Source organism: Oncorhynchus gorbuscha, linkage group LG10 (genome assembly GCF_021184085.1).
Source record: "Oncorhynchus gorbuscha isolate QuinsamMale2020 ecotype Even-year linkage group LG10, OgorEven_v1.0, whole genome shotgun sequence".
Lineage (NCBI taxonomy): Eukaryota > Metazoa > Chordata > Actinopteri > Salmoniformes > Salmonidae > Oncorhynchus > Oncorhynchus gorbuscha.
The window spans coordinates 38,769,522-38,792,867 of record NC_060182.1 but is presented as its reverse complement, the minus strand read 5'-3'; the positions used below and the strand labels follow the sequence as shown (position 1 = coordinate 38,792,867).

Sequence of the window (23,346 nt, the reverse complement as noted above, 5' to 3'; positions counted from 1 at the left end):
ACGCAGGCGGGCGCTAACTTCCATATTTGAAACCCTAGAACTTTAGGAATACAGGAGAAAAAGAAAGACACATTTGAAAGAAACAGGGGGAGGAGAGACATGGTCAATGTAAACTCACAAGTCAGTACAAGCATGGAGATTCCATTCGCTGATGGTGAGTACACAGTTTCGTTTATCATCTCACGGTTTCGGTGCGTTATGGTGGAGCTCACACCAGCTGTTGACTTTGTTTAAACTGTGGTTGGCAATACACACTGCAGAGGGCTTCTCTTCTGGCAGGCAGGTCCATTCAATGTAGAAAATGTAATCGTCGTCATTTTTGTCTGTGTTTTTGACACGACCGCAATCAAGGAGGTGTGGAGACGATGGGAAGGTTGTTAAAAAGGGCCCCACAATAAGCTGAGACTGACGGATGAGACTCCATTCAGACTAATATGAACCTGGGAAGTCAAAGCTTTGAAAAGTAGAATAATAGGATTTAAGGTGCAATATAGGCAGTGGGTAGTATTTGATGACTGGAAAAGACCGAGTCAGAGTGAATCAGGATGGAATCATAGCCAGGATAGTAGAAAGGTGTGAAGAAGTGAGGCCTGAAACGCTGGGCTTTCACCTGAAAAACACATGGGAACCACCTGGGTAAAACTGGAAAAGCATCCAACCACATCAGCAACCTCTGATCCAATTACAATAAAGTTGCCAAAACATGCCTTTTCGGGAGTGTACTGTGTAAATAGCTTGGGGTTGGTTTTCATTATGTCATTTACCACACATGGTATGATTTACATATGAGTCTGGGAGATGTAAAACTCCCCAACCAAACTAGGGATATTAGTCATCCTAAGAAGGGCACACTAGAGTAGCGTCATTGTTTATTCAAAACTGTTGGGTTCTTTCTGGTTTTATTATACTGTATATCTTTATACTATGTTTCTCTATGCAGACATAAAAATGCTGCAGATCACAATGTCACAAGGTCACTCCTCCTAATTTGAGGTAGTGCTGACATAATGTCTCATGCATCAGGAGACTAATTCTGGCATTAGTATGTCACAGCCATGACCTGCAGTTATGAGTTCTTGTCCCTGGTGGACATTACCTGGGCTGCACCTTATTTCTTTACAGCAGTGTCTTAAACTCCCATCATGTTTGCAAAACATGTTTTGTTTAAAAAAAATCTTGTCTTATCATCCGGTGAATTATAATGGCAAGGACAAGTAAATCAACATTTCAAAATGAATAGATTTGGTAGATAGTTTTTCATGGTTTTGACCTCCCCACATTCTAATTGGAAGAAGTGTAAACTCTAAGATCGCCTATACTAGAAAGGTAACGTGAAACTAGGGCTGTGACGATAATGGAATTTTGGGTAATGATGAATTGTCATGTAAATGAACAGTTTTTTGGCATAATTGTCTTCTTTTTAAAAATATTTTGAGCTTGTAATGCATCATAATGCATATTTGAAAGACATACCTACTGAATACAACAACGACATACAGTACTTAATTAATACAACACAGCTTTGGTTACACCCGTCTCAAAAAATAATAGTTTTGACCACTTTTGGAAAGGAGGCTTCTCCTCCCAACTGTGCCATTCTGCTCATAAAATGATTACCAACTTCATGTAAAAATGAAAAACTGCTATTGGTTAAACTATAAATACTTGAATATAAAGTTTAAACCCCCCCTTCTCCTAAAATGAATGTATTAAGACGATTACGACGACTATTATACAATAATTGTGCCAGCCCTACTACAAACACATTCGCATATAGCAGCTGTTTAGCTGGTTAAACAATGGTTAGTAATATGTTGGCAAAAATGTATGTCCAAGTCAAGAGGTACTGCATCATGAAGGGGCCTCGGCCTACAGTCTGGATTCAGACCTACAGTACCAGTCACAAGTTTGGACACACTTTCTCATTCAAGGGTTTTTCTTTATTTTTACTATTGTCTACATTGTAGAATATTAGTGAAGACATCAAAACTATGAAATAACACATATGGAATCAAGTAGTAACCAAAAAAAGTGTTCAACGAATGAAAATACACTACCGTTCAAAAGTTCGGGGCCACTTAGAAATGTCCTTGTTTTTGAAAGAAAAGCACATTTTTTTGTACATTAAAATAAAATCAAACTGATCAGGAATACAGTGTAGACATTGTTAATGTTGTAAATGACTATTTATGACTATTAATAAATCACTGACAGTGTCACCAGCAAAGCACCCCCACACCATCACACCTCCTCATCCACGCTTCGTGGTGGGAAACACACATGCAACGATCATCTGTTCACCTACTCTGCATCTCAAGGCGGTTGGAATCAAACATTTCAAATTTGGACTCATCAGACCAAAGGACAGATTTCCACTGGCCTAATGTCCATTGCTCATGTTTACTGGCCCAAGCAAGTCTCTTCTTCTTATTGGTGTCCTTTAATAGTGGTTTCTTTGCAGCGATTCAACCTGATTCACAGTCTCCTCTGAATAGTTGATGTTGAGATGTATCTGTTACTTGAACTCCACAAATAAGTTATTTGGGCTTCAATTTCTGAGGCTGGAACTTCTAATGAACTTATCCTCCTTTAGTTAACTAAGCAAGTCAGTTAAGAACAAATTTCTATTTACAATGACGGCCTACCCCGGCCAAACCCAAATGACACTGGGCCAATGGTGCGCCGCCCTATGGGATACCCAATCATGGACAGATGTGATTCAGCCTGGATTCAAACCAGGGACTGTAGAGATGCCTTTTGCACTGAGATGCAGTGCTTTAGACTGCTGTGCCACTCGGTAGTCCAGTTGTTATGACTGCACTTGAAGAGTGCACTAGAAGAAATGTTTAAATGTCTTGAACTGTTCCACATTGACTGAACTTCATGTCTTTAGGTAATGATGAACTGTCGTTTCTCTTTGCTTATTTGAGCTAATCTTGCCATAATATGGACTTGGTCTTTTACCAAATACGGCTATCTTCTGTATACCACCGGTACCATGTCACAACACAACTGATTGGCTCAAACGGATTAAGAAGGAAATTACACAAATTCACTTTTATCAAGGCACACCTGTTAATTGAAATGGACTCAAGGTGACTACCTCATGAAGCTGGTTGAGAGAATGCCAAGAGTGTGCAAAGGTGTCATCAAGGCAAAGAGTGGCTACTTTGAATAATTTTGTTTTAACACTTTTTTGGTTACTACATGATTCCATGTGTGTTATTTCATAGTTTCGATGTCTTCACTATTATTTTACAGTGTAGAAAATAGTAAAAATAAAAACCCTTCAATGAGTAGGTGTGTCCAAACCTTTGACTGGTACTGTATTTAAATACATTGCCGTCTGAAAGTATTCATACCCCTTGACTTATTTCACATTTTGTTGTGCTACAGCCTGAATTCAAAATGAATTCAATATATTTATTTTGTGACCCATCAACACACACTAAAATGACAAATTAAATATTATTTAACTAGGCAAGCCAGTTAAGAACAAATTATTATTTACAATGACAGGCTACCGGGGAACAGTGGGTTAACTGCCTTGCTCAGGGGCAGAAGGACAGGCCCAACACTCTAACCGCTAGGTCAACTGCCACCCTGACATGTTTATAGAAACGTTAGCACATTTTTTGAAAATGAAATACCAAAATATCTCAATAACATAAGTATTCAAACCCCTGAGTCAATACATGTGAGAATAACCTTTGGCAGCGATTATAGCTTTGACTCTTTCTGGATGAATCTCTAAAATCTTTACATACCTGGACTGTAAAATATTTAGGAACATTCAATGTCATCTTGGTAAGCAACTCCAGTATATATTTGGTGTTGTCTTTATTGTCCTGCTGAAAGGTGAATTTGTCTTCCAGTGAAAGCAGACTGAACCAGGTTTCCCTCTAGAATTTTGCCTGTGCTTAGCTCTATTCCGTTTCTTTTTATCCTAAAAAAAACTCCGTAGTCCTTGCCAATGACAAGTATACCCATAACATGATGCAACCACCACCATGCTTGAGACTATGAAGAGTAGTACTCAGTGATGTGTTGTGTTGGATTTGCCCCAAACATAATGCTTTGTATTCAGGACATAAAGTATATTTCTTTGCCACATTATTTTCATTTTTACTTTAGTGCCTTATTGCAAACAGGATGCGTGTTTTGGAATATTTTTCTTCTGTGCAGACTTCCTTCTTTTCACTCTGTCATTTATGTTAGTATTATTGAGTACCTGCAATGTTGTTAATCCATCCTCAGTTTTCTCCTATCACAGCCATTAAACTCTATAACTGTTTTAAAGTCACCAATGGCCTCATGGTGAAATCCCCGAGTGGTTTCGTTCTTCTCCAGCAACTGAGTTATGAAGGACACCTGTATCTTTGTAGTGACTGAGTGTATTGAAACACCATCCAAAGTGTAATTAATAACTTCACCATGCTCAAAAGGATTTTCAGTGTCTGCTTTTATTTTATTTTATCCATATACCAATAGGTACCCTTCTTTACAAGGCGTTGGAAAAACCTCCCTGGTCTTTGTGTTTGAAATTCACTGCTCGACTGAGGTACCTTACAGATAAGCGTATGTGTGGGGTACAGAAATGAGGTAGTAATTCAAAAATCAAGGTAAAGTCTTCTGAGTGGCACAGTGGTCTAAGGCACTGCAATGTGTGCCACTAGAGATCCTGGTTCAAGTCCAGGCTCTGTCGCAGCCGACCGTGACTTGGAGACCCACGGAGCGGTGCACAATTGGCCCAGCATCGTCCGGGTTAGGGGAGGGTTTGGCCTGCAGGGATGTTCTGTCCATTGCGCACTCGTGACTCCTCTGGCAGGCGGGGTGCGGTTGCCAGGTGTACAGTGTTTCCTCCGACACATTGGTGCAGCTGGTTTTCAGGTTAAGCAGGCATCATGTCAAGAAGCTGTGCAGCTTGGCTGGGTTGTGTTTTGGAGGACTACGGCTCTCGACTTTCGCCTCTCCTGAGTCTGTACGGGAGTTGCAGCAATGAGACAAGACTTTAACTATCAATTGGATACCGCGAAATTGGTGCACTAAAAAAATGTTTCAATAAAAAAATACAAATCAAGCGTTAAATCCTTTTATGGCACAGAGTGAATCCATGCAACTTATTATGTGACTTGTTAAGCAAATGTTTCATGCAGCGCGATACATCTCCTTCGCATAGAGTTAATCAAACTGTTGATTGTGGCCTGTGGAATGTTGTCCCTCTCCTCTGCAATGGCTGTGCAAAGTTGCTGGATATTGGCAGGAACTGGAACACACTGTCCTAAATGTCAACCCAGAGCCTCCCAAACATGCTCAATGGGTGACATGTCTGGTGAGAATGCAAGCCATGGAAGAACTAGGACATTTTTAGCTTCCATGAATTGTGTACATATCCTTGCGACATGGGGTTGTGCATGATCACGCTGAAACATGAGTTGATGGAGGTGGATGAATGGCACAACATTTACATTACATTTACATTTAAGTCATTTAGCAGACGCTCTTATCCAGAGCGACTTACAAATTGGTGCATTCACCTTATGACATCGAGTGGAACAGTCACTTTACAATAGTGCATCTAAATCTTAAAGGTGGAGGGGGGGTGAGAGGGATACTTATCCTATCCTAGGTATTCCTTAAAGAGGTGGGGTTTCAGGTGTCTCCGGAAGGTGGTGATTGACTCCGCTGTCCTGGCGTCGTGAGGGAGTTTGTTCCACCATTGGGGGGCCAGAGCAGCGAACAGTTTTGACTGGGCTGAGCGGGAGCTGTACTTCCTCAGTGGTAGGGAGGCGAGCAGGCCAGAGGTGGATGAACGCAGTGCCCTTGTTTGGGTGTAGGGCCTGATCAGAGCCTGGAGGTACTGAGGTGCCGTTCCCCTCACAGCTCCGTAGGCAAGCACCATGGTCTTGTAGCGGATGCGAGCTTCAACTGGAAGCCAGTGGAGAGAACGGAGGAGTGGGGTGACGTGAGAGAACTTGGGAAGGTTGAACACCAGACGGGCTGCGGCGTTCTGGATGAGTTGAAGGGTTTAATGGCACAGGCAGGGAGCCCAGCCAACAGCGAGTTGCAGTAATCCAGACGGGAGATGACAAGTGCCTGGATTAGGACCTGCGCCGCTTCCTGTGTGAGGCAGGGTCGTACTCTGCGGATGTTGTAGAGCATGAACCTACAGGAACGGGCCACCGCCTTGATGTTGGTTGAGAACGACAGGGTGTTGTCCAGGATCACGCCAAGGTTCTTAGCGCTCTGGGAGGAGGACACAATGGAGTTGTCAACCGTGATGGCGAGATCATGGAACGGGCAGTCCTTCCCCGGGAGGAAGAGCAGCTCCGTCTTGCCGAGGTTCAGCTTGAGGTGGTGATCCGTCATCCACACTGATATGTCTGCCAGACATGCAGAGATGCGATTCGCCACCTGGTCATCAGAAGGGGGAAAGGAGAAGATTAATTGTGTGTCGTCTGCATAGCAATGATAGGAGAGACCATGTGAGGTTATGACAGAGCCAAGTGACTTGGTGTATAGCGAGAATAGGAGAGGGCCTAGAACAGAGCCCTGGGGGACACCAGTGGTGAGAGCGCGTGGTGAGGAGACAGATTCTCGCCACGCCACCTGGTAGGAGCGACCTGTCAGGTAGGACGCAATCCAAGCGTGGGCCGCGCCGGAGATGCCCAACTCGGAGAGGGTGGAGAGGAGGATCTGATGGTTCACAGTATCGAAGGCAGCCGATAGATCTAGAAGGATGAGAGCAGAGGAGAGAGAGTTAGCTTTAGCAGTGCGGAGCGCCTCCGTGATACAGAGGAGAGCAGTCTCAGTTGAATGACTAGTCTTGAAACCTGACTGATTTGGATCAAGAAGGTCATTCAGAGAGAGATAGCGGGAGAGCTGGCCAAGGACGGCACGTTCAAGAGTTTTGGAGAGAAAAGAAAGAAGGGATACTGGTCTGTAATTGTTGACATCGGAGGGATCGAGTGTAGGTTTTTTCAGAAGGGGTGCAACTCTCGCTCTCTTGAAGACGGAAGGGACGTAGCCAGCGGTCAGGGATGAGTTGATGAGCGAGGTGAGGTAAGGGAGAAGGTCTCCGGAAATGGTCTGGAGAAGAGAGGAGGGGATAGGGTCAAGCGGGCAGGTTGTTGGGCGGCCGGCCGTCACAAGACGCGAGATTTCATCTGGAGAGAGAGGGGAGAAAGAGGTCAGAGCACAGGGTAGGGCAGTGTGAGCAGCGGTGTCGTTTGACTTAGCAAACGAGGATCGGATGTCGTCGACCTTCTTTTCAAAATGGTTGACGAAGTCATCTGCAGAGAGGGAGGAGGGGGGAGGATTCAGGAGGGAGGAGAAGGTGGCAAAGAGCTTCCTAGGGTTAGAGGCAGATGCTTGGAATTTAGAGTGGTCGAAAGTGACTTTAGCAGCAGAGACAGAGGAGGAAAATGTAGAGAGGAGGGAGTGAAAGGATGCCAGGTCCGCAGGGAGGCGAGTTTTCCTCCATTTCCGCTCGGCTGCCCGGAGCCCTGTTCTGTGAGCTCGCAATGAGTCATCGAGCCACGGAGCGGGAGGGGAGGACCGAGCCGGCCTGGAGGATAGGGGATATAGAGAGTCAAAGGATGCAGAGAGGGAGGAGAGGAGGGTTGAGGAGGCAGAATCAGGAGATAGGTTGGAGAAGGTTTGAGCAGAGGGAAGAGATGATAGGATGGAAGAGGAGAGAGTAGCGGGGGAGAGAGAGCGAAGGTTGGGATGGCGCGATACCATCCGAGTAGGGGCTGTGTGGGAGGTGTTGGATGAGAGCCAGAGGGAAAAGGACACAAGGTAGTGGTCGGAGACTTGGAGGGGAGTTGCAATGAGGTTAGTGGAAGAACAGCATCTAGTAAAGATGAGGTCGAGCGTATTGCCTGCCTTGTGAGTAGGGGGGGAAGGTGAGAGGGTGAGGTCAAAAGAGGAGAGGAGTGGAAAGAAGGAGGCAGAGAGGAAAGAGTCAAAGGTAGACGTGGGGAGGTTAAAGTCGCCCAGAACTGTGAGAGGTGAGCCGTCCTCAGGAAAGGAGCTTATCAAGGCATCAAGCTCATTGATGAACTCTCCGAGGGAACCTGGAGGGCGATAAATGATAAGGATGTTAAGCTTGAAAGGGCTGGTAACTGTGACAGCATGGAATTCAAAGGAGGCGATAGACAGATGGGTAAGGGGAGAAAGAGAGAATGACCACTTGGGAGAGATGAGGATCCCGGTGCCACCACCCCGCTGACCAGAAGCTCTCGGGGTGTGCGAGAACACGTGGGCGGACGAAGAGAGAGCAGTAGGAGTAGCAGTGTTGTCTGTGGTGATCCATGTTTCCGTCAGTGCCAAGAAGTCGAGGGACTGGAGGGAGGCATAGGCTGAGATGAACTCTGCCTTGTTGGCCGCAGATCGGCAGTTCCAGAGGCTACCGGAGACCTGGAACTCCACGTGGGTCGTGCGCGCTGGGACCACCAGATTAGGGTGGCCGTGGCCACGCGGTGTGGAGCATTTGTATGGTCTGTGCAGAGAGGAGAGAACAGGGATAGACAGACACATAGTTGACAAGCTACAGAAGAGGCTACGCTAATGCAAAGGAGATTGGAATGACAAGTGGACTACACGTCTCGAATGTTCAGAAAGTTAAGCTTACGTAGCAAGAATCACAACAATGGGCCTCAGGATCTTGTCATGTTATCTCTGTGCATTCAAATAGCCATCGATAAAAATGGAATTATGTTCATTGTCGGTAACTTATGCCTGCCCATACCATAACCCCACTTCCACAATGGGGCATTCTGTTCACAATGTTGACATCAGCAAAACGCTCACCCATACGCCTGCCATCTGCCTGATACAGATGAAACCGGTTCATCTGTGAAGAGCACCATTCTCTAGCGTGACAGTGGCCATCGAAGGTGAGCATTTGCCCACTGAAGTCGGTTGCGACGCCAAACTGCAGTCAGCTCAAGACTCTGGTCAGAATGATGAGCACGCAGATGAGCTTCCCTGAGACAGTTTCAGACAGTTTGTGCAGAAATGTTTCGGTTGTGCAAACCCACAGTTTCATCAGCTGCCCGGCTGGCTGGTCTCAGACGATCCCACAGGTGAAGAAGCCAAATGTGGAGGTCCTGGGCTGGCATGGTTACATGTGGTCTGCGGTTGTGAGGCCGATTGGACGTACTGTCAAATGATCTAAAATGACATTGGAGGCTGCTTATGGTAGAGAAATTAACATTCAATTATCTGGAAAGAGCTCTGGTGGACATTCCTGCAGTCAGCATGCCAATTGCACACCTCAAAACTTGAGACATCTGTGGCATTATGTTGTGTGACAAAACTGCACATTTATAGTGGCCTTTTATTTTCCCCAGCACAAGGCTCATCTGTGTAATGTGCTGGGGAAAATAAAAGGCCACTATAAATGTGCAGTTTTGTACTGCACATTTATAGTGGCCTTTTATTTTCCCCAGCACAAGGCTCACCTGTGTAATGATCATACTGTTTAATCAACTTCTTGATATGCCACACCTGTCAGGTGGAAGGGTTACCTTGGCAATGAAGAAATGCTCACTAACAAGGATATAAACAAATTTGTGCACCACATTTGAGAGGATTAAGCTTTTTGTGTATATGGAACAATTCTGGGATCTTTTATTTCAGCACATGAAACACGGGACCAACACTTTACATGTTGCATTTATATTTTTATTCAGTATATTCAGGCTTGCCATAACAAAGGGGTTGAATTCTTATTGACTCAAGACATTTCAGCTTTTCATTTTTAATTCATTTGTAAAAATGTCAACAAACAATTCTACTTTGACATTATGGGGTGTTGTGTGTAGGCCAATGATACAAAATCTACATTTAATCCATTTTAAATTCAGGCTGTAACAAAATGTGGAAAAAGTCAATAATAATATATACTGTATATATTCACGGACCCCCAGCAGTATCTCGACCCCTGGTTAAATACCCCTACTTTACAGTATACAGTTCATTACTTTTGACCAGATTTAGTGCACTATATAGGGAATAGGGTGCCAAATCAGAAGCCCTATCAGCCATCCTGGGATGTGACTTTTGACATTAACATCCGTTTTTCTGGACTTGGACAGGATAGATCTGTCATTTGAGATGGAAGGCTATGCCATTATTTATTAACAGTTTATTACACACATAGAGTAAATACAACCATGCTAAAAGCAGTGCAATGATCAAACCGAGAAGTGAATCTACATAGATGTTCCTGTTATTGAACTGAGTTAAGGAGATACGTCTGTAATATCTGTAATATCCGTGATATGTCTGCGTCTCTATGGGGTTGGACAGAGCTAGTCCCTCCTCAACAGTAATATCAACACTATAAACAATTATCAACAGCCACATAACAATAATAAACAGCTAAGATGGAGGGTTTTCTTGTCATTTATGAACCCTCCTCTCAAACCGATTGTACTGCTGACTGAGGCAACAAGCCACCATACGTTCAAGTGTAAAATTCAAATGTATATTTCACTTAGCTTCAGGTCATATATTGAGATGAATTGCTCAACCGTCACAACTTGGACAAACTACTACTGGCGCTCTGATGCTTGCAGAATCAGTTGGCAAATGTAAACACAACAAAAGCCATAGAACAGCCCTTCAGCGAACGGATCTGTTTACCCAAAATGCTGAATGACTTTGTGGTGGGCTCTGATTGGCTGAACCAGTCAACTTCCTGCCCTATCAGTGACAGGACAAGAATGAACAAAAGCAACTCAAGTAACCTCAAACAGGCCAGCCCTCACATTTGTTAACATATAATTAAAGTTAGTGGAATGCAATTTAATTCACCTTTATATTGCTTAGGACTGGGTGCAATCTGCAATTTCTGTATGTTTACTGTCAGTCAGAATGTAATTTTAAAAATATATATGTATTTAACCTTTATTTAATAAGGTTTGGCGTACGGGCCATATATACAGTACGACCCAAATACACCTTGTTGTCTGCTAGGAGGCAGTGCTTGTGAATGCTGATCGTGTCAATCACTTCAGTTTACAGTAGTACATACTGTCATCAATCAAAATTAAAACAAATCCCTCTAACGAGAATGACAGGATGTGAATGAAGGGTTTTTGGAAAGAGACACTGGGCACAACACAGTTCTAAAGTGGAGAGAGTTTTCTAATCTGGAGCATTAGACGTATGCTTTAGGTCACAGACAGACACATCCTGTTTCTCTCTATTCATCATCTCAAAACCATCTCATTCGTCATTCTTCAGCTATTTCATGACAGCTCTCTATGCTTGGACAGGCTACATGCTTGAACTTTTCCTCGCCATGTACACTACCGTTCAAAATATCGGGGTCACTTTGAAATGTCCTTGTTTTTGAAAGAAAAGCACATTTCTTGTCCATTAAAATAACATCAAATTGATAAGAAATACAGTGTGGACAAAAGAACACAGACACTGGTGTCAAGTGTCAGTTGTGCAGGCGTGAGGACGGAGTCAGGAGCAGGACACAGAACTGAGTAAAATAACATACTTTACTCTGAAAAATAATCAGCCAATAAATCCACGCAGGGAAAACAAACCCTAACACAAAAGACTAACACAAAACCAGGAACAATCACGCACAAAACATCATGGGAACCAGAGGCTTAAATAGGGAAATAATAATAACGTAATGAGAACCAGGTAAGTACAATCAAGACATAACAAATGGAAAAAGAAACGTGGATCGGTGGCAGCTAGAAAGCCAGTCACGACGACCGGCGGAAGTCGTGACAACTGGACAGAGGAACTCTGACTAGAAGGCCAGCATCCCAGTCGCCTCATCACTGTTGACATTTGTTATTTCAAAGGACAAAAAAACGTGCTTTTCTTTCAAAAACAAGGACATTTCTAAGTGACCCCAAACTTTTGAACAGTGGTGCGTGCATTAGTTTTATTTATCCTTTATTTTTAACCATAGAAGTCAAATTGAGACTGGCATTTCTTTTCAAGATCTGGGCTCAACTCATATACTAAGTTAACATGGTCTAGATGTTTTTCTTTCTTTCTGTTATTTTACCTTCATTTGACAAAATTAGTCTCATTGAGATTAACAATCTCTTTCACAAGAGAGACCTAGCCAAAATAGCAGCACACAAAATTACAGACACATCTACATTTAGATGTGTGTGTGTTAGTGTTAAAGCCAGGTAAGCAGATCTCCCCATTAGCAGTGTGCATGGATGGGGGGTATTACACTCCAATCAAATCTCATTGTGCCAGGCATTATAAGATTACCTACCCCTACCCCCACCCCCACCCCCCCACACACGCACACGCACGCACACACACACACACACACACACACACACACACACACACACACACACACACACACACACACACACACACACACACACACACACACACACACACACACACACACACACACACACACACACACACACACACACACTTTTCAAAAAAGTTTTCAAAAAAAGTTTTCTTTCCTTGTCAGGACATGTGGGTGAATTGTTCGGTCACTGGGGTCCTGATATGGTAGAAAAACAAGTACACACACACGCACGCGCACGTACACACACACACTGGGTAAGTGGCTTAGCTTATGGCCCTACATCCCCGCCGGCTACAGCCCCATAGCTTCCGTCCCTCACAAACAAACTCCCACACACACTCTTTCACCCTCACTCTGCTCGTGTAGGGCCGGGCAGGGCCTGGGTGAGCACTGTAGTGTGCTCCCAGTGAGAGGGGAGAGGGAGGCTGATTGGTCTACGGTCTCGTCACTGGGCCTGGTCACTGTCAGGGCTCAGCTATCCACAGTCAGGAGGATGTATGGAGAGAAGCATGGAACACTACATGGTCACCTCACCACTCCAGGTACAGTCAGGAACACATGTAACAGACAAGTATTCTGTAGTTCTAGAACTGTTGTGCTATGACTGTAGTACTGTAGCACTATAACTTTCCGACTACAACCGCTCAACAGATATTGACCATATGACCTGTTACACATACTTGTACCTAGCTGATGGCTACAGAGAGAGGAATTTAATCAGTGTGTACGGTAGATTAACTCCAACACACAACAAGCAACTTGGCTGTTTGTTTACGTTTCAAACCATGGGACTGTGTTCCAAGAGCAGCCGATGTAAAGCTGAGGACGGATTGCTCACAGAACGAAGATTCGTGTCGTTCGTTAGTTGAATTAACACATTCTGACTTGATCATTTTTGCTGTGTATGAAAATGGACACATTATGATAGGTCAGTAGTTATTGATGTGGTGATACCATATTGGTCATGTAAAAGGTAAAGTTATACAGTGTATTATTGTTGTTGTGTATCATTTTACCTTCTATGTTGAGATTATTCATAAAAAATGGGAAAACTGCCAATGAACTAATTTGCTCTAAAAGCTGAACGTCCCCCGCAAAGTTGTGGTCCTTCTGTAGCTCAGTTGGTAGAGCATGGCGCTTGTAACGCCAGGGTAGTGGGTTCGATCCCCGGGACCACCCATACGTAGAATGTATGCACACATGACTTGTCTTCTGGGCAAATGGCTATCACCTACAAAAATAATGGGATACTGAATCCTTTGTCCACAAGGTGTCACTGCAACCCAGTGATTCCATTCTCAATTATACAGGTCAGTCTGTGACATCTACTTCATCATTAGGCCTACATTAGGCCTTCTCATCACTAGGCCTCCTTTTTCAACTCCAATAGAGTTGAACTGTTCATCAAGCTCAGTCAGTAGAATATAGGTGAAAGGGTGATGAACTGTCATAATGGGGCCAATTAGTTTGTTTGAATGTTGAGTTTATGAAAGAGGCACCCAATGTCAGTTGCTGTCTTAGCTTCTGATGCTACTTAGGTATTTGTTCATTTTAAAACAATTCTTGTGAAGATGAAGGATAAGGTTGAAATCCTTCTATTATAGTATCTTGTGTTTTCTTCCTGATCATGAGGTCAAATGACTATTGATTGGTTGATGACAGAAGAAAGAACCTATTACAGCAGACAGAGATAACCGGTCACGGCAGCCATGTGCTGACAGATAGGATTGGGCTAGGAAGAGGCAAAATGAATTCTCAGCAAAACAGTGGTTAATGATTAAAGGGCTTTATCAAGACACTGCAATTGATTTACGTGGAGCATCGCGCTAAATGTTTATTGATGCAATTGTTTACTTATTTAGTGTACAGACATGGGGCTACTTGAGTTTTCCTCTCGCATGGTGGAAAAAAACAACTAGTGGTGGATGTGTAAGAATATATTCCAATGGTGGTCTGTTTTAGTTTCGAAGGTTTTGCGTGTAGACGGTAGTCTACATTTTACATGTCAAATCCTTGACTGTTGAAAGTTATCTAGAAACAGAGTGAAGGAGTTTTATAACTTCACCTTTTTTTAACGTTTTATTTTGTAGAGAATCTTGCTTTAACAAATGATTTATGATTATCTAGTGGAAGTCTAAACCTTACTTTTACAATAATATGAGTCTCTTGTATTGTTTAGAGATTTCCAGTGACAAACAAATAGGATTTCTCTGTGGTAAATTGGAGTGTGGGACTGTGAGCAAGGAATAATCTTCCTCAATTTCTAGCTCATTTGAAGCTCTATTTGCAAATGTGTTTATTTCCCAATACTATTGGGGTTATGGGGGCTGAGCAAAATTAGATCCTAGTAGTTTATCATTACCCTAAGAACAAACAGTCATGGGTCAGGTCTATGACAACTTTTCAGTTGTTTCAGATAACTATTTGAACAATCTCAGTTGTTTTTCGTATGAAGATGTATGCATTTTCACTTTTTCTTGCTGTTTCCTCCTCTGTACTTGAATTAATGGTAAAGCTTGGGCCAAATTATACACGTTCAAATCTCTGAAGTTGACCAATGGTGCCACAATCATAACTCTCTGTGGTTCTCTGCTCCAACCTGAGGTGGCAGACTAAAAGCTGTCTAAAAACAAAGGCACATTGAAAAGAGTAACATGTTCTTACTGTGTAGGCCTCTGGGAGTCTACTACCACTGCAAGTTTGAGCTTCAGTGTTGCTCAAGGAATTTGCACAAAATTGTTTTGAGTAAAAAATATATATATATATTTCACCTCAGCATATCTGGAAAAATGAAATGTTTCTTTTCTGATGTACGTTTTAACAAACAGTCACAAGAGGAATTAGTGTTGGTCAGTGCTAGCTAAAACAGAGGGGAGGAGAATCAAGTCAACATTGTCACCTTCACTTGTAAACACAACATTTCAATTGTATCATCAACACTAAAGCAACCACTAAAACACCAAATATAAGAATAATTTCAACCAATGTCAACATGAAGACATGCAGTCAACTATGTTCCAACAGTACAGACACAGTGATAATCCCACTGGTCAGCCGAAGGGGCTTGTAGTTGCACAAGATGTGTGATTTGCAGATAGTTATCATCTGTTGACAAGGTCTTCGCCTGCCATGACACTACTACTACTCACATGGTATCTCCTACATCTAACAGACAGACAGACAGAGGCAGCGCAGGCTCAACACTGGCCTAAAATATGCTGCTACGAGCACATTGCCTCCTTGTTCTCGCTTCCACTCTTCTTATCAATATCTACAGCACTGTATCGTACACACATCAAAAACACTTACATTGTCCCTGCGCTTGAAGCTCTCCTAAAAATAACATGTTCCCATATAGAGTATATTCCAAATATCATTGACTCTTGGTTTCCCCCGGCTGTTACCTCCAGTTATTTGTTTTGTATCCTCACTAGCTCTTTCCATTGGGATCGGACGTGTGGAATGAAAAAGAGTCATTCAGTGGAAGGTACAAATAGGCAGTGGTTAACAAATGGAGTTTGGTCAGTGGTCGGACTATTCAGATTCCTATTCAGAAGACAGACAGGACTTTGTTCACAAACTGGAGTTTGAAGTTAGCTTCAAAGGGGAGAATTACACTGGTGTTACATCAGGTCTCTCCGGCAGTCAGTCCTTTGACTTTTAGCCCCCGGGCTGTTTGGGCGACTGATTATAAGACTGAGCGACTGATTATAAGACTGACAGGACAAGACTTCCATACACACGTCATAGACAGATGAACATGGCTACTTCATATGCATGTGACGAGGACTGCCTGTGTCAAAAGGGATCGTGAGGGAACACGTTATGTCATGTTAACCCTTCATAACATTAAAAAAAAATTGGAATAACCTCATTGAAAAAAATGCCTGTGTGTTTCACAGGAATAAATGACTTGTCTAGAATAAATTTCACTTTGAGCGTTTATATGGACTGCATGTTACGGCTAGAGATCTAGTCTCCTGACTTTTGTGTTAGGGTCGTTGCCGGTGCAGGTTAAAACAGGTTAAAGTGAACTGGTTAAATCAGCAGGCTTCTCTGATTACTCTGTGATAAGATACTCACAGGAGGCTCCTTCGGCTGCTCTATGATAACCTCTGCCCATCCCATCGTTGCCGTTTCTGTGCCGTGGGAATGTACGACATACAGGTTAACAGGAACTAATGTTAAACATACGACATCATATAATAGCACTCTCTATATTTGAAAAAGCATGACAGATCATATAGTTACTGAGATGATAAATGATCATTGGCGATTATATTTAGCGTACTATGACATGGAATCGTGTTAGCAGCATGTGAATGACATGAAAATGACATTTCCAGAACTCCCACATTTAGTTAAAAATCTCCCATTTGCACAACATGAGATAAATGATCATTAGTAAAATACTGAAAGTTACTAAAACGTAGACAAGTTATGTCAGTTTAAGGTGAGGATCCAAAAAGTAGCAATCAGTATCTTTCTATACCCGAAGAGTCTGTCACTGCCTGAGTGTGAATAAGAAAACCTTAACCTTGCAGATTACACTTTATAGAGCAGTATATGACTGTTCTTGGACGAGTTCACAGAAAATTTAGATAGGAGCTGGTGATAATAAAGACATTTAATGGCTAAGGAGATAAGATGTATTCTAAGTGACTCATTCCCCTCATTCCGTCACACAGATTTCCCTCTCGCTACCTTCTGGTTCTTCACGATCATTACTGCCGTGGTGATTGAGCAAATATGGCCACTTGAGGGGCGTTCTAACAGTATTTGGCTTGTGGCCCAAATGGCACCCTATTCCCCTGTGCACTACTTTTGACTAGAGCTCTATGGGCCTTGGCCAAGAGTAGTGCACTGTATAGGGAATAGAGTGCTGTTTGGGAACTCAAACGAAGTGCTTCATGATCATTGCTGCCGTGGTGCTCAAGCAAATATGAACAAATATGGGCACTTGAGGGGTGTTCCACTAGAGTCTGTGTCTACCAAAGATGTGGAGAAGTAATCAATTGTAATGACCTCTGTTCAGACTTACTTGTATGATATACACCTAGTAGCTCTGGTGAGGCCCTAGATTAGTCGCATGTTCTATTTGACCACCTCGTGTCATCCGTTGATAAAACAATTTGTGGCAGGCTACACATCATCATATCTCAAGCTCAAAGAAGTGTGAAGATTCTTCAGTGACATTTTCTTTGTGATTCTAAATCAGTGTTCATCCATCTGACCGGTTGTAGTGGACAATCAGGCGTATCACTGTGACCGACTTAACCACAGGAATGTTTTGATTCGGGAGGAGATTTTATTTGCTGAATCCTATATATGCTCTGGGTGGGAAGTTATCAACTTCACCAGTCTGCGTTTTACTGCTCTGAGGTCTCGGCGAACCCAAGATCATTGACCTATCGCTTTGTACTGGCACCTTCCTTCTTCAAATACAACACTGCTGTTTACCATGTCACATTTACTTACACAGTGGGGCCAGCTTATTTGCGTATTCTGCAACATTTCATTTTTCTAAAAATCAGTTGCTTTATATAAATGTTGACTGTATTAGACCTTTAAAGATGATGTCGTCTTATGAACTTATGATACACTTTCGAGTATTATAATACTTTTCTCGCAGCGCATTCTGTTCTCAAATTCTTGTTAAGCCACTTTAGTTTGGTAAATCCTGCTGAAAGCTTTCTAATACGGTGCTTGCTTTCCCCAAAATGAACCCGTTATGGCTTGAGACTCGTATCCCAATCCCAATGTGGTCCTAAAAACATAGGCTCCTACCAAATCAAATCAAATGTTATTGGTCACATACACATGTTCAGCAGATGTTATTGCGAGGTGTAGCGAAATGCTTGTGTTGCAAGCTCCAAAAGTGCAGTAATATCTAACAATACACAAAACTCTAAAAAGTAAAATAGTGGAATTAAGAAATATAGAAATATTAGGAGTCCGGAGTATAATATCCACGTATTCTTCAGATATACTATATATTCTATCCACATACTGTCCATAATTTGAATACATCCCATCACACACATACAGTGCATTCAGAAAGTATTCAGACCCTTTGACTTTTTCCACATTTTGTTATGCTACAGCCTGATTCAAAAATGTATTAAATAACAATTTTTCCTCATCAATCTACACACAATACCCCATAATGACAAAGCAAAAACAGGGTTTCTGGAAATGCTTGCAAATGTATTAAATATAAAAACAAAAATACATTATTTACGTACAATACCAGTCAAAAGTTTGGGCACACCTATTCATTCCAGGGTTTTTCTTTAGTTTGACTATTTTCTACATTGTAGAATAATAGTGAAGACATCAAAACAATGAAATAACACATATGGAATCATGTAGTAACCAAAAAAGTATTAAACAAATCAAAATTGAGATTCTTCAAAGTAGCCACCCTTTGCCTTGATGACAGCTTTTCACACTCTTGGGATTCTCTCAACCTACTCAAAATGAGTAGGTGTGTCCAAACATTTGACTGATACTGTGAGTATTCAGACCCTTTGCTATGAGCCTTGAAATTGAGCTCAGGTGCATCCTGTTTCCATTGACAATTCTCGAGATGTTTCCACAACTTGATTGGAGTCCACCTGTGGTAAATTTAATTGATTGGACATGATTTGGAAAGGCACACACCTGTCCATACACGTTCTCACAGTTGATAGTGCATGTCAGAGCAAAAAGCAAGCCATGAGTTCGAAGGAATTGTCCGTAGAGCTCCGAGACAGGATTGTATCGAGGCACAGATCTGGGGAAGGGTACCAAAAAAATGTCTGCTGCATTGAAGGTCCCCAAGAACACAGTGTCTTCCATAATTTTTAAATGGAAGAAGTTTGGAACCACCAAGACTCTTCCTAGAGCTGGTCACCCTGCCAAACTCAGCAATCAGGGGGAGAAGGGCCTTTGTCAGGGAGGTGATCAAGAACCCATGATCACTCTGACAGAGCTCCAGAGCTCCCCTGTGGCAATGGGAAACCTTCCAGAAGGACAACCATCTCTGCAGCACTTTACAAATCAGGCATTTATGGTAGAGTGGCCAGACCAAAGCCACTCCTCAGAAAAGGCACATGACAGCCCGCTTGGAGTTTGCCAAGAGGCACCTAAAGGACTCTCAGACCATGAGAAACAAGATTCTCTGGTCTGATGAAACCAAGACTGAACTCTTTGGCCTGAATGCCAAGTGTTACGTCTGGAGGAAACCTGACACCATCCCTACGGTGAAGCATGGTGGTGGCAGCATCATGTTGTGGTGATGTTTTTCAGCGGCAGGGACAGGGAGACTAGTCAGGATCGAGGGAAAGATGAATGGAGCAAAGTACAGAGAGATCCTTGATAAAAAAACCTGCTCCAGAGTGCTCAGGACCTCAGACTGGGGTGACGATTCACCTTCCAACAGGACAACAACCCTAAGCACACAGCCAATATAACGCAGGCGTGGCTTCGGGACAAGTCTCTGAATGTCCTTAAGTGGCCCAGCTAGAGGCCAGAGGTGAACCCGATCGAACATCTCTGAAGAGACCTGAAAATAGAGGGGCAGCGACACTCCCCGTCCAACCTGACAGAGCTTGAGAGGATCCGCAGAGAAGAATTGGAGAAACTCACCAAATACAGGTGTGCCAAGCTTGTAGCGTCATACCCAAGAAGACTCAAGGCTGTAATCGCTGCCAAAGGTGCTTCAACAATGTACTGAGTAAAGGGTCTGAATAATTATGTAAATGTGTTATTTCAGTTTCTTATTTAGAATACATTTGACATTTTTTATAAAAACCTGTTTTTGCTTTTTCATTATGGGGTATTGTGTGTAGATTGATGAGCGGAAAAAATAATTTCATCTATTTTAGAATTAGGCTGTAACAACAAAATGTGGAAAAAGTCAAGGGGTATGAATACTTTCCAAATGCACTGTATATATATGTACGTGTGTGTGTGTGTGTGTGTGTGTGTGTGTGTGTGTGTGTGTGTGTGTGTGTGTGTGTGTGTGTGTGTGTGTGTGTGTGTGTGTGTGTGTGTGTGGGATGGGATGGGATGTGAAGACATTATGGACAATATGTGGATAGAATATGTAGTATATTTGAAGAATATGTGGATAGAATACTATATGTACAGCAATAGTTGAATATGATGGCCTTGACTAGAATACAGTATATACAAATGAAATGGTTACAACAGTATGTAAGTGACCAGTGTTCTATTATTAAAGTGACCAGAGTTCCAAGTCTATGTACATAGGCAGCAGCCTCTAAGGTGCAGGGTTGAGTAACCGGGTGGTAGCCGGCTAGTGACCGCGACTGAAGTTCAGGGCAGGGTACTGGGCGGATGCCGGATAGTGGTGACAAACCAATGACATTAGTGACCAAACAGCACTCTAAAAAGCATTACATTTGACCATAAGTTTCTTAGAACAAAAAAAAGTTTTGGAAGAGTTGGGTCACACTACTTTGTTATGTGCGTACAGAATTTTGTGAAACAATTAACTCTTTTACATAAAGGCAACAAAAGAAAATCCAGCAAATAGTTATTTATCTGGTTTAATATGCAAGAATTAAGTGAGATTTACCAGACATATTACATGTGGACGTACAGTGCCAGTCAAAAGTTTGGACACACCAACTCATTCAAGGGGTTTTCTTTATTTTTTAAACTATTTTCTACATTGTAGAATAAAAAAGTGTTAAACAAATCAAAATATATTTGAGATTTGAGATTCTTCAAAGTAGACACACTGCCTTGATGACAGCTTTGCACACTCTTGGCAATCTCTCATCCAGCTTCATGAGGCACCTGGAATGCAATTTCAGTTAACAGGTGTGATTGTTAAAAGTTAATTTGTGAAATTTCTTTCCTTCTTAATGCGTTTGAGCCAATCAGTTGTGTTGTGACAAGGTAGGGGTGGTATACAGAAGAAGGTATTTGGTAAAAGACCAAGTTCATATCATGGAAAGAACAGCTCAAATAAGCTAATAGAAACAACAGTCCATCATTACTTTAAGACATGAAGGTCAGTCAATACGGAAAAGTTCAAGAACTTTGAACGTTTCTTCGAGTGCAGTTGCAAAAACCATCAAGCGCTATGATGAAAATGTCTCATGAGGAACGACACAGGAAAGGAAAAATCAGAGTTACCTCTGCTGCAGAGGATAAGTTCATTAGAGTTACCAGCCTCCGAAATTGCAGCCCAAATAAATGCTTCACAGAGTTCAAGTAACAGACACATCTCAACATCAACTGTTCAGAGGACACTGCGTGAATCAGGCCTTCATGGTCAAATTGCTGCAAAGAAACTTCTACTAAAGGACACCAATAATAATAAGAGACTTGCTTGGGCCAAGAAACATGAGCAATGGACTTTAGACTGGTGGAAATCTGTCCTTTGGTCTGATGAGTCCAAATTTGAGATTTTTGGTTCCAACCGCTGTGTCTTTGTGAGATGCAGAGTTGGTGAACGGATGATCTCTGCATGTGTGGTCCCAACGTGAAGCATGGAGGAGGTGTGATGGTGTTGGGGTTTTTGGCTGGTGACACTGTTGGTGATTTATTTAGAATTCAAGGCACACTTAACCAACATGGCTACCACAGCATTCTGCAGTGATATGCCATCCCATCTGGTTTGCACTTAGTGGGACTATCATTTGTTTTTCAACAGGAAAATGAAACAACACACCCAACACTCCAAGCTGTGTAAGGACTATTTGACCAAGAAGGAGAGTGATGGAGTGCTGCATCAGATGACCTGGTCTCCACAATCCACTGACCTCTACCCAATTGAGATGGTTTGGGATGAGTTTAGTTACTACATGATTGCATATGTGTTATTTCATAGTTTTGATTTCTTCACTATTGTTCTACAATGTAGAAAATAGGTCTGTAGGTCTGAATCCAGACTGTAGGCAGAGTCGTCCTCATGATGCAGTACTTCCAGTTGAGCTGCACCCCTCTTCAGTTTGAGTATAGATTTGATTAAAACATCTAGCTAAAAGGCAAAATAATCTGTATGCTCTCAGATTGCAATAAGAATTCATATGAAAAGATGCTCTTTGGTGCCCTGATGAAGGAGTTGGCTAAGAGTGCTTTGGCCTACAATTTGAGCTTCCAATTCTTTGGTCAAAGACATTTAGGTATCTGATGGTTTTAAATGGCAGGAAACAACAAGAGGTGATTTCAAGCAAGTAAAGCACAATGATTTGGCTGAGATTCAACATTAATTTTATGTCTCTCATGATATAATTGTTGATCCATTACTGACAGCAATGTGGAAAGAGAAAGAGGGAAAGAGAGATAGAGAGAGAGAAAGAGAGAGAGATGCGGAAAAGAGTGAGAGATCCAATTTATGTTTGAGAGAAAAACAACCATGATTCTCCAATAGAGAAGGAGTCTAGTTAAACATCAACCAGACTTCCACCCCACCCCTCCTGGGAGCCTGGGAGGAAGCTCCTCCTGTCAGTCTGACCCAGGCTTCTCATGGCCTACTCCTCCAGAGCTCTGGAGGAGAGACTGTCCCCATTGCATAGGGGTATCTCTTTTTACTTTTAGGAGGAGGAGCCTGGCCAAATAATCGGGTGGGCAGGGGGGGTGGGGGGGGGTTGGGGAGTGAGGAGGGAAGGCACTTAGCTTCATGGACAAGTCTTTTTGATCAACTGTCAGGTAGCTGAGAGGGAATTTTTTTGTCCAAAGCACTGGTAGACATGGACATGGCAGACTATAGTGACGCCCTGGACCCAGCCTACACCACATTGGAATTTGAAAACATGCAAGTGCTCTCCATGGGCACAGGTGAGTCAGAGTCATACGTTGCCTGGTTGAACTTTTGAGACTTTTGGCTACTAAACATTTGGACAGAGGGTTTAAGTTGATGTCATCAAAAGTAGCTGTCATTTGTCCAATCTTGTATTGGATGCAAAAGGATGAGAATGTGCTTTTCTGATAATATGATCACCTTTTGTTGCAATAGTAAAACATTCAGGGGTTTTGCACAATACACCCAATGCATCTGGATG

At 42.6% G+C, this 23,346-nt stretch overlaps 1 protein-coding gene across 3 annotated transcripts in view; it reads left to right on the top strand.

Moving 5' to 3' along the window:
• The first annotated feature begins 1 nt into the window (after position 1).
• The window catches only part of LOC124046038 (hepatocyte nuclear factor 4-alpha-like), a 30,398-nt gene continuing 7,053 nt past the window's right edge, over positions 2–23,346 (top strand). For 2 of the 3 annotated variants that reach the window (XM_046365983.1, XM_046365982.1), the window contains exon 1: positions 22,933–23,122. In XM_046365983.1, the coding sequence (XP_046221939.1) occupies positions 23,035–23,122 (88 nt within the window). In that variant the 5' untranslated portion in view covers positions 22,933–23,034. Of the gene's footprint in view, positions 155–22,932; positions 23,123–23,346 lie in introns of those variants that run through there. The other variant, XM_046365984.1, reaches the window with a different exon arrangement.